The sequence below is a fragment of the Channa argus genome, chromosome 10 (genome assembly GCF_033026475.1).
Source record: "Channa argus isolate prfri chromosome 10, Channa argus male v1.0, whole genome shotgun sequence".
NCBI classification, from domain to species: Eukaryota; Metazoa; Chordata; class Actinopteri; order Anabantiformes; family Channidae; genus Channa; species Channa argus.
Genome location: NC_090206.1, coordinates 16,745,294 through 16,761,543, shown reverse-complemented (window position 1 = coordinate 16,761,543; position 16,250 = coordinate 16,745,294). Strand labels below are relative to the sequence as shown.

Genomic DNA, 16,250 nt, shown 5'->3' with positions numbered 1-16,250 from the left:
TTTTTTTGTTGTTGCTGATCTTTGTCTGTCGGTATCCTGCAGGACAAGGAGGAGGAAGGTGTGTCTCGGGTGCGTGTGACCAGCAGGAGGAGCCCTCACAAAGTGGAGCGAGTCTGTGGCTTGGTGACTCGCTCCCATGTCGACATGCCAAAGGTGAGCAGAGCAAAGCGGCAAAAAGGAGTTTGTCTCCTGAACAAAGCTTCTCCTCTGTTATTCTCTTTAAGCAGCTGCTGCTATTAGAAGCAGATACTAATTATCTTGATGATGGGATGATTATGCAGTTTAGTGAGGTATTAGAGAAGTGCCCGTGCATCGTGAAACATTTGTTACTGTTCATAAAGGTTTATTGACCTCTGGAACATTGTGTTAACATTGAGACATGACTGCAAAATCACAAGGAAATCCAAAGATTCCAGGAATTGATGTCTAGGTTCTGTTTAAATTGATGGAATCACCTCAATCTGGATTGCTACTATTGATATTATGATGTTAATATTTAATTCTAAAGTAAATTAATTATTTAATTGATTTTCTCTTCAAAATGTCAATACCTACAATAACAATGATCTATCATCATAATAGTATTTGTTAATTACTAGCATTAATCATATTTATTTGTTTTTTTTCACGTTGAAGCTTTCAATACTGCTGTGCTGATATTAGAGGCTTAAAGGAATAGTTCAACATTTTGGAAACTATTTTTGCAACGATGTGTAGCCTAGATTCTGTCAGAATGTGGCTGGCGTATTACTTTACTGCTGAATGAGAATTCAAATGAGTGGTCTGTTTGCACATATTAACTATTTTGATTGAATATTATTTAGTTTTCTACATTCAAACAAATGCTTTTGATGAAACTAAAGGTATACATTGTGTTTAATAGTGAGCCTCAGAAATGTTGGTATTATGTTGCATTTAGATCGAATCAAGATGAGCTCCCTGTTTCTAGTTTTTACGCTTTATATTTGGCGCAGAGACAAAAGTGTGGTATTGATCTTCTTTCTCTTTGCACAAAAGAAAATATGCATAGTACTGAAAAGGGCTGTGATGAACCTGCTGCAGAAACAACAAGCACGCTCCTCATATTGCATGATACAGACATGGCCAGAAATTCCTCTGTTTTTTTAAAGGCCCTTGTGTTCACATTTCTTCCCCAATGCAACACGGCCAGCAGCACATGGCAGCACAGTGGCCGCAAGCACTGGCTTTTCAGCTGAGCCCAGAACTAGTACAGTGGGGTGGAGGGGGTGGAGGTGTGAGGATCAGGGGGTTTGGGAGGAGTGAGTGGAGAGAGATGCAGGCTGTAAGCACATGCATTCAATGTGCTTGTATGATAGCAGCTAGCTGTGCATGTGTGTGTTTGTGTATGTGTGTGCAGGTTTCTATGTGTAACTCTCTGTATCACATGAACAAGGGAGGTGAAGGAGGTGAGGAGGCACAGGGAATAGGAGGGAGGGATTGAAAGGGACAGAAAGATATAGTGGGGGAGGCTGGGAGAGAGAGAGAGAGAGAGAGAGAGAGAGAGAGAGAGCAAGGCGGCTGAGAGGCGAGGGCCGGTGCAGTGCAGAGCTGGAACGGACACCCAGAGCTCAGCCTTCCTCGGGTTGCCATGGAAACCACATTCCTCCCCCGCCTGCATCCCTACAGACTGCTCTGGCTCTTTTTCTCTCTCTGTCTTTCTCTCTCTTTCCTTACTTCTTCGTTTTTCATCCTGTCTTTTTCATTCCTCGTTTAATTTGTGTCTTTGTTTTTTTTTCTTCTTCTCTTTCTCTGTGCGGAGCACATTCATGATGCTGCGCACTCAGCAAGCACACTGATTTCACATGCTTTTCTCTTTGGCAAGGTGAATGGGTAATTACACAGAGTTTATTTTGATTTCCCATGCACTCGTGAACACATAAGAATTTTGTTGTTTTCCCTGCATCTTTCTATTTTCTTCTCTCTATTTTTACTACCCCTTCTGTTCAGCACCATGCTTCAGTAATGCCCCTTCTAGTCATTGCTTTTCACCCACACACAGGGCACCTTAGCTTCATTTCTCCTCAGTTATTGCATCTGTCATGGACCTACAGTACTTTCATCATATGTTATCTCCTGCTTTCACCTTCCTGTCAGTTTCCAGCTTAACCTCTTACTTGCACCCTCTTTCATCTCTTTCATAGCTCTCTGCTTCTGTCTTTTTAGCCAAACAGTTTTCTTTAGCCATGTACTTTCCCTTTCTTTTAGTCTCCCTTCTTTTCCTACATTCCTTCTTTCATTTTGTTCCATATATATGCTTTGCACTCTCATTATTCCATCAGTTGGAGCTTCTGTGTTTGGTGTGTGTGTGTGTGTGTGTGTGTATGTGTGTGTGTGTGTGTGTCTGTGGTAGAGCAGCTGTTCTCTGCCACTGAGGCCTATTAATAGGAGTCTTAACCGTGAAGCTTTTGTTTTATGTGTCTGCATTGCTGAGAGAGTGTCGTGGTTGTTTTCTTTCGATACAAAATTGCTGAGCAGTTAGCATTTCTCCTTCCCCCCTATGCTCTCTCTCCCTTTCCATCCACAACTCCCTCCATCCTGCACTTGCACACACTAGGAAGCTATGATTCATTTGACAGTGGAAATATAAGTATAGAGATTCTACTGTATTCTGGTATTAACTCATTTTAGTATCTGCCAGGTTTTGAGGAAACAAATTGATCCTGCTAAGATATAATGATGCCTGAGAGATAGACTTGTAAGACTTGCCTCTTTATACCCTCTTGCAGTTAGTTAAAGGTACGGTAGAGCAACTCAGTACGTGTTGATGTGGCACTGCCCCTTTAAGTCTGCCTCACTACCGACTGTCCTTTTATGGTGCTGCATCCGGTCAGGTGACAAAGGAGTAGTCACTTAGCTTCTCGGAGAAATGCCTAGAAATGACTGAAAAGCTCAATAGATGGTCTGTGCAGTGGTTGGGGGGTTGTAATACTCATTACGAGAGAGAGAGCGACAGAGAGAGAGAGAGAGAGAGAGTCTGTGTGTGTGTGTGTGTGTGTGTGTGTTACAGTGTGTCCAGGTAGGTTTATGCAATAAGGGCTGCACAGGCTGATGCTCTTAGTATAGAGGAAGCTGTATGGGTTGTGGAGTAAGTATCTTCATAAATCACAGTTTCTTCTTTTTTTGTTTGTCAACGGGAGGCCAGAGGTCAGTGCTTTGATTACACAAGATTAATCATTTAATGATTCTGAGCAGCGTCTTTCTAGTCCAAGCTGTTTAATTAGACACAATATTTATCAAGAATTGTGCATGTGTATGCACACACACACAAACACATACAAACATGTACAACCACCAATTCATACAGGTATATAAACATCTATATTTATGCATTGATGTACATTATATGAATGCCAATTTTGGATTGCTATTTTTTTTAATGGTGTTCATACTGTATTTCTGCATAATCGAAATAGTCATTTCATTTGGTGAGAGTCTGGTTTTAATACTTAGCTAATGGTTCAATCCAGGACTGCTGGGCTATGTTGTTTCAGTCTTACAATAATCACAGATTTACTTTATATAAAATAAATCAAACATGTCACATTTAAATGGAGGTGAGCTACACCATCATTAGATAGTTATTTTGTTTTGTTTTTCAGCTTGAAACCATGTCACAAATTGAGAAACACATCACATGAAATTTAACATCATATTCACAATTATTATAAGGCTATTATAATTTTAAATTGTACTCTATGGCCTCTGTATTGTAAGTTCCTAGATTTCACATTATCAGCACACTTTAGAAATGTTTACTCTCAAACAAGCATTCAAAATTATTAGATTACATACAGAGGAGATGAAAGTAACCACATAATTACAATGAGTTACAAGACATTACACTTCTACTCTGCAAAAGCCCATCATGCATAAAAACTTTTTAAAATAAAGTTTATATTATGTAATATTTAAACGGACAGGGCTCTTTCCCCTAGAGGTAAATAAATTTGCCTGCATACACAGTTCATTTCACGTGTGTGTGTGTGTGTGTGTGTGTTTGTGTGTTTGTGTGTGTGCGTGTGTGTGTTCCCACCCATACTGATGACATATCTGTAGATTCAGTGCAGGGGAGCTTTCTCTGGTCATCTCTGCTGCGAAATTTTGTGCATCCTGCTTTCTTTTTAATTTTGTGAACTGTACAGTATTTAATTTTTATTTTTTTAATTTTTTTACTAAAAAAACCCTCTTGACTCCACTGTGGTACTGTGAGTGGTAAATGTGATGTGGACAGTTTATAAGAGAGACAGACCAAGACTACATAAGGAGGGTTGCAGCATGTGCTCAATCATGTGTGCTTTGTTCAATATGTTTGCATCGTCCTCTCAAGCCGCTGCCTCAGAGCTCCGCCTCACTGCTCTGATTGGCTTCAGCAGGTTTTGTGGCTGCATCCTACAATGTAACTTGAGGCATTTGGTAGTTTCTGGCCTCTGTTTTAAAATGCTATGTTTCTGCACTTTTTTCTCTCAGCTTGGCAAATCTCTGTAGGTTAGAGTGAAAGAATATCATTATAATGAAGTGAGTTAGTGTTGCATGTAATTAAGTGTGGCTGAGCCTGCTGTGTATGCCTCCTGGTAGGGCTGCAACACAGTGCATTGTGCCCTCCCCATAAAATCCTGCTCAATTTCTGCGGAAGGACGTACAGATGCACATTGATTTACAGCTGCTTCATCAAAATAGGGAATAGACACAAGCTTTCAAGTGTGGATACTGTAACATGCATACTATGTACACATATACTGTCTCCCCCATGCAGACACACCCTGCTCCAGTCCCTGTCACATTTCATTAATAATGCATATATGCAGGGCTTTAATAGTGACACTTTAACATCCCCCCAGAGTCCTAAAAAATAAACCTTTATCCTCAGTGTAAGGGTGTTTTTTATGTTGCTGTGATCAACACACAAATTAATAAGCATGCAAAATAGTTCACGGACATTTCAATCACAGGACTTAAAATATAACAGCCACAAATACACAAAAGTCTTTCTTTTTCTCTTCTTTCCCCCTCACACATGCTTACTCTCAATCTCTTCCTCCACCCACATGAAAGCCAAAGCGTGTAATCTTGCTGGTTTCATACACATGTGTTAATGTCATCATTGTGAACATAATGTGAACCCCATGTTTCTTAGTTAAGGGTTAAGGAGTGTAGTTTAATATCGTTGTGCTTGTTTTGACCCAGTCATGCACATGGGGAAGACTTCATCACCAGTCCTGTTTTACCAGTAAGATGGAAACGGAAAAAAGAACAATATAAAGTAATGCAGCTTGATTCAAAGGCACCCTCTGTCGAGAGGCTGATCCAGTGATACCCAAAAAGGAAAAAGCATTTTCATCTTCTGCACCTGCATCCATTGTGCGATTACTTACACACCTATGCTGTGACATGGGTTGCCAATCATTAAAACAAGAACTAGAGATGGCTGTGGAGGTGACCAGTGACTATAGTCGGAGAAACGGGGGCTCACTGTAAGTTCGATTTTGGCTGCATTGGTTTGATGAAAAACATGGATTAGAATCACAATTAGTGGATTGGGGTTGGGGGTTGGCAGATTGTCGACTATGACTTCTTGACCTTTGCTTTTTAAAATTTTGAGAAAATAGACAAACGCAGTGTTTTTATTGTGGCTTGATTTGATACCTTTTCACCAAAGACAGGCAGTAGTGAGAATTAGATGATGTGGCCCCTTTAAGAGCACCTAGTGAAGCACTCAGTCCTTTTGGTGCTGCTGCTGCTGATAGCAGCGCTGCCAGTTGATTGGCTATGGCTGTCAGGGCTGAGGTGCTGGAGGGATGCTGCTACGTATCTCTCCCACCCCTCCCTCCCTGACTCTCTCTCTCTCTCTCTCTCTCTCATGCACTCACCATCTTCCTCTTGCTTGCTCACATCCCTCTGAATAATCCACATCTAGGGCAAGCTGACTGAGAGGCAATCCACTGCTCAGCTCCTCTCTGCAGGCTGAGAAAAGAGACAGAGAGAGAAAGACAACGATTTTCATTGCAGAAGGAAAGAACGTGATTTTTTTGACTGAACGGGAAGACGCCAAGAATTAAAAGAGGAACAGTTTCATCTGCGGATATCATTTGTTTATACATATTGTTTATATATCTATATATTTGTACACACACATAGATATTTATATATATATATATATATATATATATATACATTTATCCCTGTACATATCTGTATTTGTGCTTGTGTGTTTATATTAATATTTTTATATGTATTTGTGTGTGTAAATATATATGATATAAGAGCAAAATAATATATATATATATATATCTTTATATATATATATACATATATATATATATATATATATATATATATATATATATATATATATATATATATATATATATATGAATATATATGCATATCACTGTGAACCAAGAGAACGAAGAGGAAATTTCTATCATCGGGCTGGTCTCTGATTGTGTGGTCATATACAATATTTTGAGTATTTCTTTTGATCTTCTACGTCAAGAGGACAAAGACTACGTGCCCATTTTGTATTTTTGTTTTCTTGCTGCTGCTTCCCATCCCTCTCAAGCTTTTTTTTTTCCTAGAGAGGAATAAAGCGGAGAGTGACAGGATTTGACGAAAAAGGGAAAATAAGTAGACATTTCTGTGATTAGTGTTATTTCCGTCGGCATCAGCGCTCTGTGAGCTGATCGCAGCGTGCTGTGAGATCTGAGGAGGCAGCAGAGACAGAGTGCTACGCCGCTCCGCTCAGCGTCAACCCAGCCAGCACAGCCAGCATGCACAAACACCACCACTGCTGTAAGTGCCCAGAATGTTATGAGGTGACCCGTATGGCTGCCCTGCGTAGGATGGATGCTCCATCGTATGGAGGAGACTGGCAGGCCGAGCCTTATGGATACCCGCCTGGGTACGGGGGAGGCCAGACCTTACCCCCTCCAGCCTCAGGAGGAGGCGGAAACATGGGAGGAGGGGGCACTTTGGGGAGAAGTAAGGGCAAGATTATGTCTGGTGGGGGCCCAGGAGGCCCCAACCCAAAGGGCCAGTCCAAAGGAGGCCCCAAGGTAAACGGCAACAACTCCAGTGGACAAGGAGGATGGTGGCCCGAGTGCACCTGTACCAACCGGGAGTGGTATGACCAGGTAACTCATCTTGTTCACTCTGTTAGATGCCTCAGGCCTGCGTAGCCTGGCAGGGGGACTGGGATACATTGAGCTGTAGAAAAGCAGAGAAGATCGTGTATCGGCTGAGGCTGTCAATTCAGGGAAAATAATTCATATTTGGTATTCATCTCAAGCCCCGCGTTTCCCATTTGTTGACCGTATCTCCTCTATTGGAAACAGAGTCAGGATAGCAGAACAAGACTGATCCAGTTCCACTGCACACACATGGAAATGGTCTTCCTGTTTGGATTTGATGCAGATGACTAATGCCTATAGATTTAACACACCTAGTGTATGTCGTCAAAGGCTTAAGCTGAAGCAGTCACCCTGGGCCAAAAAATGGTGCATTTTTATTCACTAAGGCAGCACTGAGATGCAGTTCGCAATTATTTTAGGTTGCTGTTTGAAGACTGACATTGTGAGAAATTAGATGTAAGAAATAAATATCTCAGAGATCTGCTGTCAATCTCATTCTTATTTATGGCCTCCATGTTTTATCAAAACATTTCACTAAAGGAAATCAGAATATAATGAAAAAGCTATTTAAAAAATAAAGAATGAAATCTGAAATGTGCCGGTCATACATGCTGCACATTGTGAAAGAAAGCAGCTTGTTACATGTGCTACATTTAGTTTCTATCATCATTTATTTAAATGTATTTATACATTACAGTTGATAAAAGGTCAGGACAGATTCAGAAGCTAAGTCTTTAATTAAGCAAGGTGCATGTATGTGAGCATGAGAGTGAGCTGGGGTGGGGGAAGGGTAGCTTAGCGAGCATGAGATTCAAGGAATGGTTCTTGCTATGTATGAGTATGTCTCTATGTGGTCTTGTATTTGCGACAAGTGAAGCCGCTGCGTTGTTTGCACTTCCTCCATTTATGTCTGATCGCATTTTGAGCAAGAAATGTGAGGCAGCAGGAAGGAGGAAGGTGAGATGAAGCACAGGGGTAAAATGGAGGCTGAAATTTCATTGGCAGAGTGGAAGAGATCCTCTGAGCTGAGCCCACATTTGAGTTGCAACCTGGTTGATATTAGCAGATTACTACAGTCAAGAAGAGGTTTTAGCTTTGAGGAGGCAATGAGAGATCAGCCTCTTTCTCTTTGCACTGAAAATCTTTTACAGCTACAGCTACATGCAGACCCATCAGGCTTATTTCATGTTTCACATATTTGAAAGCTCATAGCAGATCTGATTATGTAAGCATGTATTGCTTATGTGGGGATTTTTTTTCTCCACCACCTAATTTTTCTACTGCTAATTTCCAGCATGCTTATTCAAACTACAACTTAGATTAATATGTGTTTGATGAAACGTGTTTTAGACTGCATCGTGAGTCATTTTGAGATTATATGCTGTCAAAACAGGACCTTTCATGGAAAAATCACTCTGAACAGTCTGATCACTTTGAAGGATGCTTGCTGTATCATCCGAATGTGCACCACACAAAAGTTCTGTAGTGAAAATATCCAAACTGGCATTCATGGCATTCATCAGCGGTAGAAGGTGGGGTGGGGGTGAGGGGAGGAAAGTGGGGAGAGAGAGAGCAGCAGTCAGTGGGGTGAAAATGCAAAGTTGAAAAAGAGAGAAATATTTCTATAAAGGCAGGCAGTGGGCCTGGAGAGGGGGAGGGGGTTATGTAAGAGGAGGCAGTTGGTGGTGCTGTCAGACAGAGAAAGCAGGAGTGGCCCTGACACTGTGGACAAGCATCTGTCCCGCCGTCTCTTTAAACAGCCATGTGAATGGCTAGTATGTACTATTCTTTCTATATGAACAGGCATGGATGGAGTGCACACCCACCACCACCAGCACCAGCACCCTCCCAGCTTTTCTCAGTCACCATTGCTCATCCTCGGGTGAAAAATGTGAACGCTACCCCTCCCCCACACTACCTTTACACAGCCAGATAGCAGGGCAGTACACACCCAAACACAAACACACACACATATCCGCTATCTTATAGCTATTTTATAGCTTATAGCTCGTAACAACTGGTGTTTTTGGATGCTAACACAATAAAAGACAGTAGGCCTGCACAGTCATTTTAATGGCTGGATCGTTGACAATTTTAAATGGCTCCTGCAGCCGTGAACACTTCATGTCCTGTATGTGTGAGGAAATCATTAGACACCACATGACATAATGGTGCCATAGTAATTTTTTCCCCCCTGTCATGTATTTACTAAACAATTGTGCTGCTCTTGTCAAGAGCTTGCCAGGTTAATTATGGATAATTTCAGTTGAGATTATAAGAGCATTCTTTAAAACAAGAGCTTTTGAATTTAAATCTGAGGAAACTAGAGACCTCAGTCTACTGGGAGCTTCAGTTAGAAAGCTCCCCCTTCCCCCTGCGGGCTCCAATCTGTCTTTGTGTGTTCTCCAGCTCTGTGGCTATGATTAGCTTAAATTTTAATTGGATTTTACTTTATTTATTAACATCAAGATTTGGTGCATAATGCTGTGCCAGACTTATTGTTTATTACAGGTCTCTGTGGTGATTTAAATGAATGCACAGGCGTGGTGGGCGTTCCATGTTGAACCCTCTTACAGATGATTGCAACTCCAAAACTCTTAGGCCTCGTTCAGAAATGTTAGTGTGTGAAAGATTTTGTTTGGTCAATTCTGATTTGCCGTACCTCAAACGGATTACATGTAGATTTACATGTGCTCCATGTCCAGATGTCTTGAGCTGGATCTCCTACTGTGGTCTTAAAAGTTAAAACTTGGACTATTCTCATTGGATCAAGAGAGATTTATCTGTGAGTGTGTCTGAGTGGGAAAAAAGGGCAAGATGTATGTGATGTGAATCAAAATGCAGTCAGAGTGTGCTCACATGTGCTTTTACAGTCTGGTGTGAATGATAATGTTGAGATAGATGACGTTTTCATTACGCCTGCAGCTGAACGTCCTGTTGATACATTCAGTCCATTGTGACACATTATTTACTGTGTTTTAAGCAGTTAGAGAATTTATACCAATACACACCAGAACTCTTAAATGTGCGGTGTTGCTTTCTTTGTTGCTAAGTTTTTACCCCAACTTGGGGTTTTCTTATGTAAATGAGTAAAGTAGTATATGAGGGGTAAAATGTTCAGTACAATAACAGGATAAATATTTACCATTTTTTTACCATTTTCATTTCTCCAAAAGAAAATCAAGACTGGAGAAACTCTGTAAGGTGTAGCGGATATTATGTATGATGCTTAGCTAGGGGCTTGTTAGAGCTGTGAGGTCAGCCAGACCCAAATAAATGATAGAGTAAGATTTTGCAATTAGTAGACTCAATAAAACATAACAACCATAACTAAACAGTTATGGTTGTAGATCTCCTTCAGGTCAGAGGTAATAGTGTGACAGTAGCTTGTCATTTGATCTTATTTCTCTTTTGCAAGAAGATGATTTCTGTCACTGCCTGACAGATTCTTTTCATATGTTTTGCCTCTTTAATAAAACTCAAGGCTTAAAGTTTTCTTTACTGATTTTGTGTGTGCATGTGTGTCTGTGTGTTTGTGTGTGTGTGTGAATCTTCCTATTTGCTGATTATTGATCATACACAGTAATTATCTGATTGATTATCTATGATGTCGTACCGCACTGGATATCAATGTAATCTTAGCTCTAATGAAAACTTAGGGTGAAGGTGACTTCCAACTATCTGTTTAAACAAGCTTAATTATTTTATTGTCTAGTGCAACACTACCAGCAATGTCAAAGCACATCCAAGGCTCCTGCTCCCCCTCATGTTGTTCCGCTTTTACTCAGCACACCCTACAACCATTTTTTGAATATTCATCAAGAATAAAAACAGTCTAAAACAATATATTTGCTGTATATACTGTAGCTCAAACCCTATATTTACATCTTCTTCACCCCTTTCAAAGCGAGGCATTATGAAGTGGAATGTCTGCAATAGTAAGGAGGTGTTCCTCAGTAATGTATAAATGTTTGAGCAAGTTGAATTTGTGCACCAAGAAATGGTTTGATGTGATATCTATCCACTGCACACATCAAACTTGTGTATAACCATCGAGCCAAACGCTGGTTGCTTCGGGCCAAAGGACACTAAGCAGGCGGCAGCTGCAGGAGATTTACTGCTTTCTCAGGTTGTGCTCTGCTATTTAGGAGACAGGAGATTAGAGGGAACAGATTAGGAGATTTAGTTCTCATTTTGTTAGTTGTCACTTTATCACTTGTTGGCAGAAAAATGTTCTCAGCCAACAAGATAATTTCTTGTGCAAATCTTAATTAGCAAATATGTGTGTTTCCACCCTAAGAACCTTACCTAGTGTGGCTTCAGCGTAACTCTGTGCTGTGTGCGACACTGATGTTTGCCATTACTTTCAAACTGTGCAGTGCAATTTAAAAACATTTTATCACAGCGAAGACTGATGATGACAACATGAGCAGCTCTATGGTAGTTTTATAAACTCAGCTCGTTGCAATCAACCTGAAGAAAAGCTACTGTCATCAGAGTTAGGGTTTGATTTTAAACGAGGCTCACACACTTCACTCTTGTGTGACCTGTATTGCCTGAAGTAGCTGTAGGCAGTAAGGTACATTTCAGTGTAGTTTCTAGAAATAAATGCACTTTGGAAATTTCAACCATGTTGGAAAATCAACCAGGATTTGTACAGAACCATAATATTAGCCAGAACAGTGAAAATAATTATCCACACATAATTAAAGGGCTGGTTTCGATCAGTGTTTTTAATATACAGCCATGCTTGGTCATTTGTCCATAAATTAATAAACTAAAGAAATTACAAAAAACTAGAAAACTCACTTGTTGCTTTACCCAGTATGTTTCAATAAAAATGAAAGAAAAGGGGTTATACTGACATAGATGTTTTGTTTAGCCAAGAAATTGTTTTTGTTTGTTTTTATCAATTAAAGTTGTACAAAACTGCAAATTAGATTTTTTTTGTTCAATTATGCTAAAACAGATATCTGAAAAACGATATTCCAGCTTTCGAACAGCTAGTTATGAATTAGATGCCAACGTTGCATTGTAATGATCCCATATTCATAGCACATAATTTAATTGTTTGTCTGCTAGCAGACCTCCTACATCATATCTTCCCTTCTGTGCCTGCCTGTCTCTCTCCCACTTTTACACACACACAGACACACACTGACACACACACACACATCCATGCCTTACACAGACCTTTACCCAATAACAAAGTGCTTTTCTTGAGAATACGAGGGTAAAGAGATGATGGTGAATCATGGGAAATGCAGAACGAAACAAGGGAGACATAGTACACTGTAATATTTATGTGCACTTGACAAAAGTTAGCTCTTTATACGCTGTAATGGGGTGGAAGGGTTGGTGCGCCTGAGAAAAGGCCAGTCACCAGCGTTGACGTCAGCTTGCAGAGGAGACAGACTGACAAGCGAGGCACCATTATCGGAGCTGTAGAGGTTGATCTGTTATGTGGAGCTGCTGTAGCTGTGACCCAGGACCTGAGCTGTGTTGAATCCCACCTCCTACACTTCCCTTAAAAGCCTCCACTCAGTAGCTCATGTTCTTTACCTTTGCACGGTTCTCACACACGGAATCTGCTCATATTGTTTCAACATGGAGGTTGTCTGTAAAATGCTGTTAATGCTATGTTGTTTTCTGCAGTTTGGTTACATTTCTGTGATGTGTGTACGCAGGTTTTGTACAGTGTTTCAGGTGTAGCAGCCTGGAGCTGTGTTTGTAGGTGTGTATTCTGCTGGAAGCCATGCTCCTATGATCCATATGGTCATTGTCACAATCTTTGCCAGGGCTCAGCTGTATATTAGCTCGCCTATTCCCCTATCTGGCTCTCGCTGGTAGCCAGGTGAGGAGAGGAGAGAAGAAAGGAAATGGGAGGGGGAGCTCTACGTGTTTATTCGCTTGCCTGCTTTGTTTTATTTAGGGTTTTTTGCTGATCACAGTAGTGACTGGCCTAGAAATGTGACTGTGCACTGCAGGGCAGAGTGGACTCCTGATTCAGCTGTGGAACATCACATATTCTGTTAGAAAGAGAGGCGAGGTACACGGCCTTTGATTCAGTGAGACGGCGGTGTTAAATGCTGCACCACTGTTGCTAATGAAAAGAATCAGACATTAGTGTGTGATAGGTTCGATGTGCAGATATGAAAGCCTGTTCTCCTGTTGTGCTGGACTCGTTTTAGCTACAGCGTGCTAACGTCTTCAGTAAGGTGCACCAGCTCCATCACCCACATGCTACCATGGAATATGCGTATATCCAATCAATACCAGCGAAGAGCTAGTCCCCAAGCCTTCTGACTCCTCTTCATTTTTGTGGGGGTATGTGGGTGCTTTCAACATTGCTTGTGCTTTTATTGCTTTTATTCAACCATCATATCAACTGTTATTTTAGTAACACTTCACAACAAGGTACACACAGTATTTTTATTTGCTCCCCGTTTTAAAAGTATATGTTATCGTATTTACAGCAGAAGCTTTCCTGTTTTCTGGCAGCTTGTTTGCTGTTGAAGCTGAAACCTTTCTCTGTGTTTACCTGTTCTCAGCACCAAACCCATTTTTAATTCACTGATTATTTCTAGTAGCTTCCATTTGTCGCTTTCAAATTACTTTGAAGATGCTGGTAATAAAACCCAACACTTCCTGATCAGATGTAAAGCATCTGATCAGGAAGTGCCTTCCTATGGCTCAAAGGATGTAATCTTTCATATTCAAAGCACGGTTTTAATTTGAAGCAGCTCCAGGATGTGTTGGGTTTTATGTATAGTAAGTTAGTATGGTTTAATCAAATATGGTATGATTGAACTAATTTAGCAATTCAGAATGGTAACTATGACAAAATAGTGGTGTTCAGATGGAGCTGTGAAAATTTGCAGTTTGCAGAATTTACAATGTAAACTGCTTCAAATGAGGAAATTAATTGATGCAGTTTCACATGAATTTAACAGCCGCCGGATGCTAGATAGCAAGATGCAAGATTATTTTACACGAATAAGCCTTTTTCATAGGACACAGTTTAATGTATCTCGGTAGGAAAAACACAGGTGTAAATAACAAAAATGAATGATGGCTGAATTCCATGCAGCTGCTTCAGTTTCAGGGTTTTGGTATTGTTTGTGCTGGCTCACTGTCATGGCTGCTTAATGGGACACTTGAATTGAGCTGAGCCATTGTTCAGTTTGTTATTTACACCTGTGCTTTTCCTATTTTGACAAGTCAACATGTGTGCTGTGAAAAAGCACTATTGGACTAGTGGATTGGAACTTTTTTTAACACGATACCTGAGTTTCAGTGTTAATAACAAATAATACTTTTCTATGCTTTTGAGAAATAATTAAGTTTTTTTCTGCAATACCCTTTTTAATTTAATAAAAGAAGCATAAATAAGGAGTTAATGTGAGAGTATATTAAATCTGAGCAGGTGTTTAATACTTACTTTTCTAAGTACTTACTAAGTACTAAGAAAGTATTTAGGTTTGATACACAGCCTTCGTTGTGATTTTTAAGGTCAGTCACTTGTAAATGTTCATGTTTCCTTTCTTCTTGCTCTCATAAAGGTAATTGCAACATCTGTGTAACAGATATTTCACTTGGCTAGCGAGAGAATGCTCTCTGCTAAATGTCCGTGCCAAAATACTCATATACATGTATTTGCATAGAACTACTTTACTCAGTAGTTTACTGTTATACATCTAAATGTAAAGATCAATTAATGACTGGTGTTTGAGTATATCATTGCACTGAACACTGAATATCTCTTGTTCTTTCTTCATCTTGAGTGCATGTGTGTGTGTGTGGAGGACATTTGGTGAAGCAGTGAATTTTTTACCATGTGTAGTGGCTCTGAGTGCCATCTCTTCCTAATGCATTATCCAAGCAGCCCTTCAGCCATTTGGTCTGGCCTCTTATTTGTGTGTTTGTGTATGTGTACGTGTGTGTTTGTGTGTGCGTGTGTGTGTGCGTTGTTTGTCAGTGTTTCGATGTTCTTCATTTCTGTCATCTCCTTCCTGTCTTCCACTGCCCGTCTCCTCCTCCGTTCTTTCTTTTTCATACATAGCATGAATCAAAGGCTTCATTTTCAGGTGTAGAACAGTACACAGACAGAACGCACCAGCTTCTATCATTTACAGACTTGGGCTTCAGTATGATTGACTGTAGATTAGTTTCATGTAATTATAATAAACGTCTCTTGGGCAACTTTTTTGTTGATGTTAAAATTTGGGAAAATCTTACTGTTAACAAACTGTTCATGTATGATTCTTTGCTCTTTGCATTATGGTTGAAGCCCTACATTAATGTATGTACTGTACCAAAACATTTTAAAGAAACAATGTGTAACTGAGCTGTAAGTGAGCTGATACACAACTCTACAATTCTTTAACAATTGTTAAATTGCTTTACTTTTATGCTAAAAATGCCTTCTTCCTCTATTAAGGTCTGTGTGGAGCATATATTGTATATTTTGTGACAGCATATGTTTGGCTCACGAGGGCTTCCTGTCTCCCCCCCCACTGGTCTCACAAGACTAGAGGACAACCTACATTACCCAGACATATGTCTGCTGTATTTACACAAAACACAGAGAAATAATAAACATATTGCTCCATTTATTATCTGTCATTATATTCTGTTAGTGAAAATCGACTCTGTCTTTCTACTGATTTTGGGAAAAAAAAAACACACCTCTCAATGTGAGACAGATAAAGAGAGAGCATGCCCTCATCCTGTCACTGATATAAACAATACAAGCAATCCCAGCTTAATATCACACATTTTATTACACCCTTGATAGTACATCTCTGTCTTGAAATTGCTTTTATGGATTTATTACCTTCTGTTTCCCTCTGTGTGTCTGTGCATTTGTGTTAATATTTCTTCACATTGTAACACAACCTTTCCAAATCCAATCCAATTCTTCCACATGCTATTGCCATTGGTTAGTATAGATTACAAGTTTTAAGGCTGGAGTTTGGCTTTATAGTTTGCTGCCATCTTGCCAGTGGTTAAAAAGTGTCGCTGGAGAGAATACTACTACTGTGTATTTCAAGAGAAATGTACTTTTTAGCAGCCATTAGAGGAATACACACTTGGTTTAGG

The 16,250-nt window shown here is 40.0% G+C and overlaps 1 protein-coding gene across 4 annotated transcripts in view; it reads left to right on the top strand.

The window, feature by feature from the left end:
* Positions 1 to 16,250, top strand: part of dlg3 (discs, large homolog 3 (Drosophila)) — a 71,783-nt gene that overhangs the window by 11,491 nt on the left and 44,042 nt on the right. For 2 of the 4 annotated variants that reach the window (XM_067518150.1, XM_067518153.1), the window contains exon 4: positions 43 to 153. In XM_067518150.1, coding sequence (XP_067374251.1) covers positions 43 to 153 — 111 coding nt within the window. Of the gene's footprint in view, positions 1 to 42; positions 154 to 6,405; positions 7,152 to 16,250 lie in introns of those variants that run through there. The other 2 variants (XM_067518152.1, XM_067518151.1) reach the window with 1 other exon arrangement.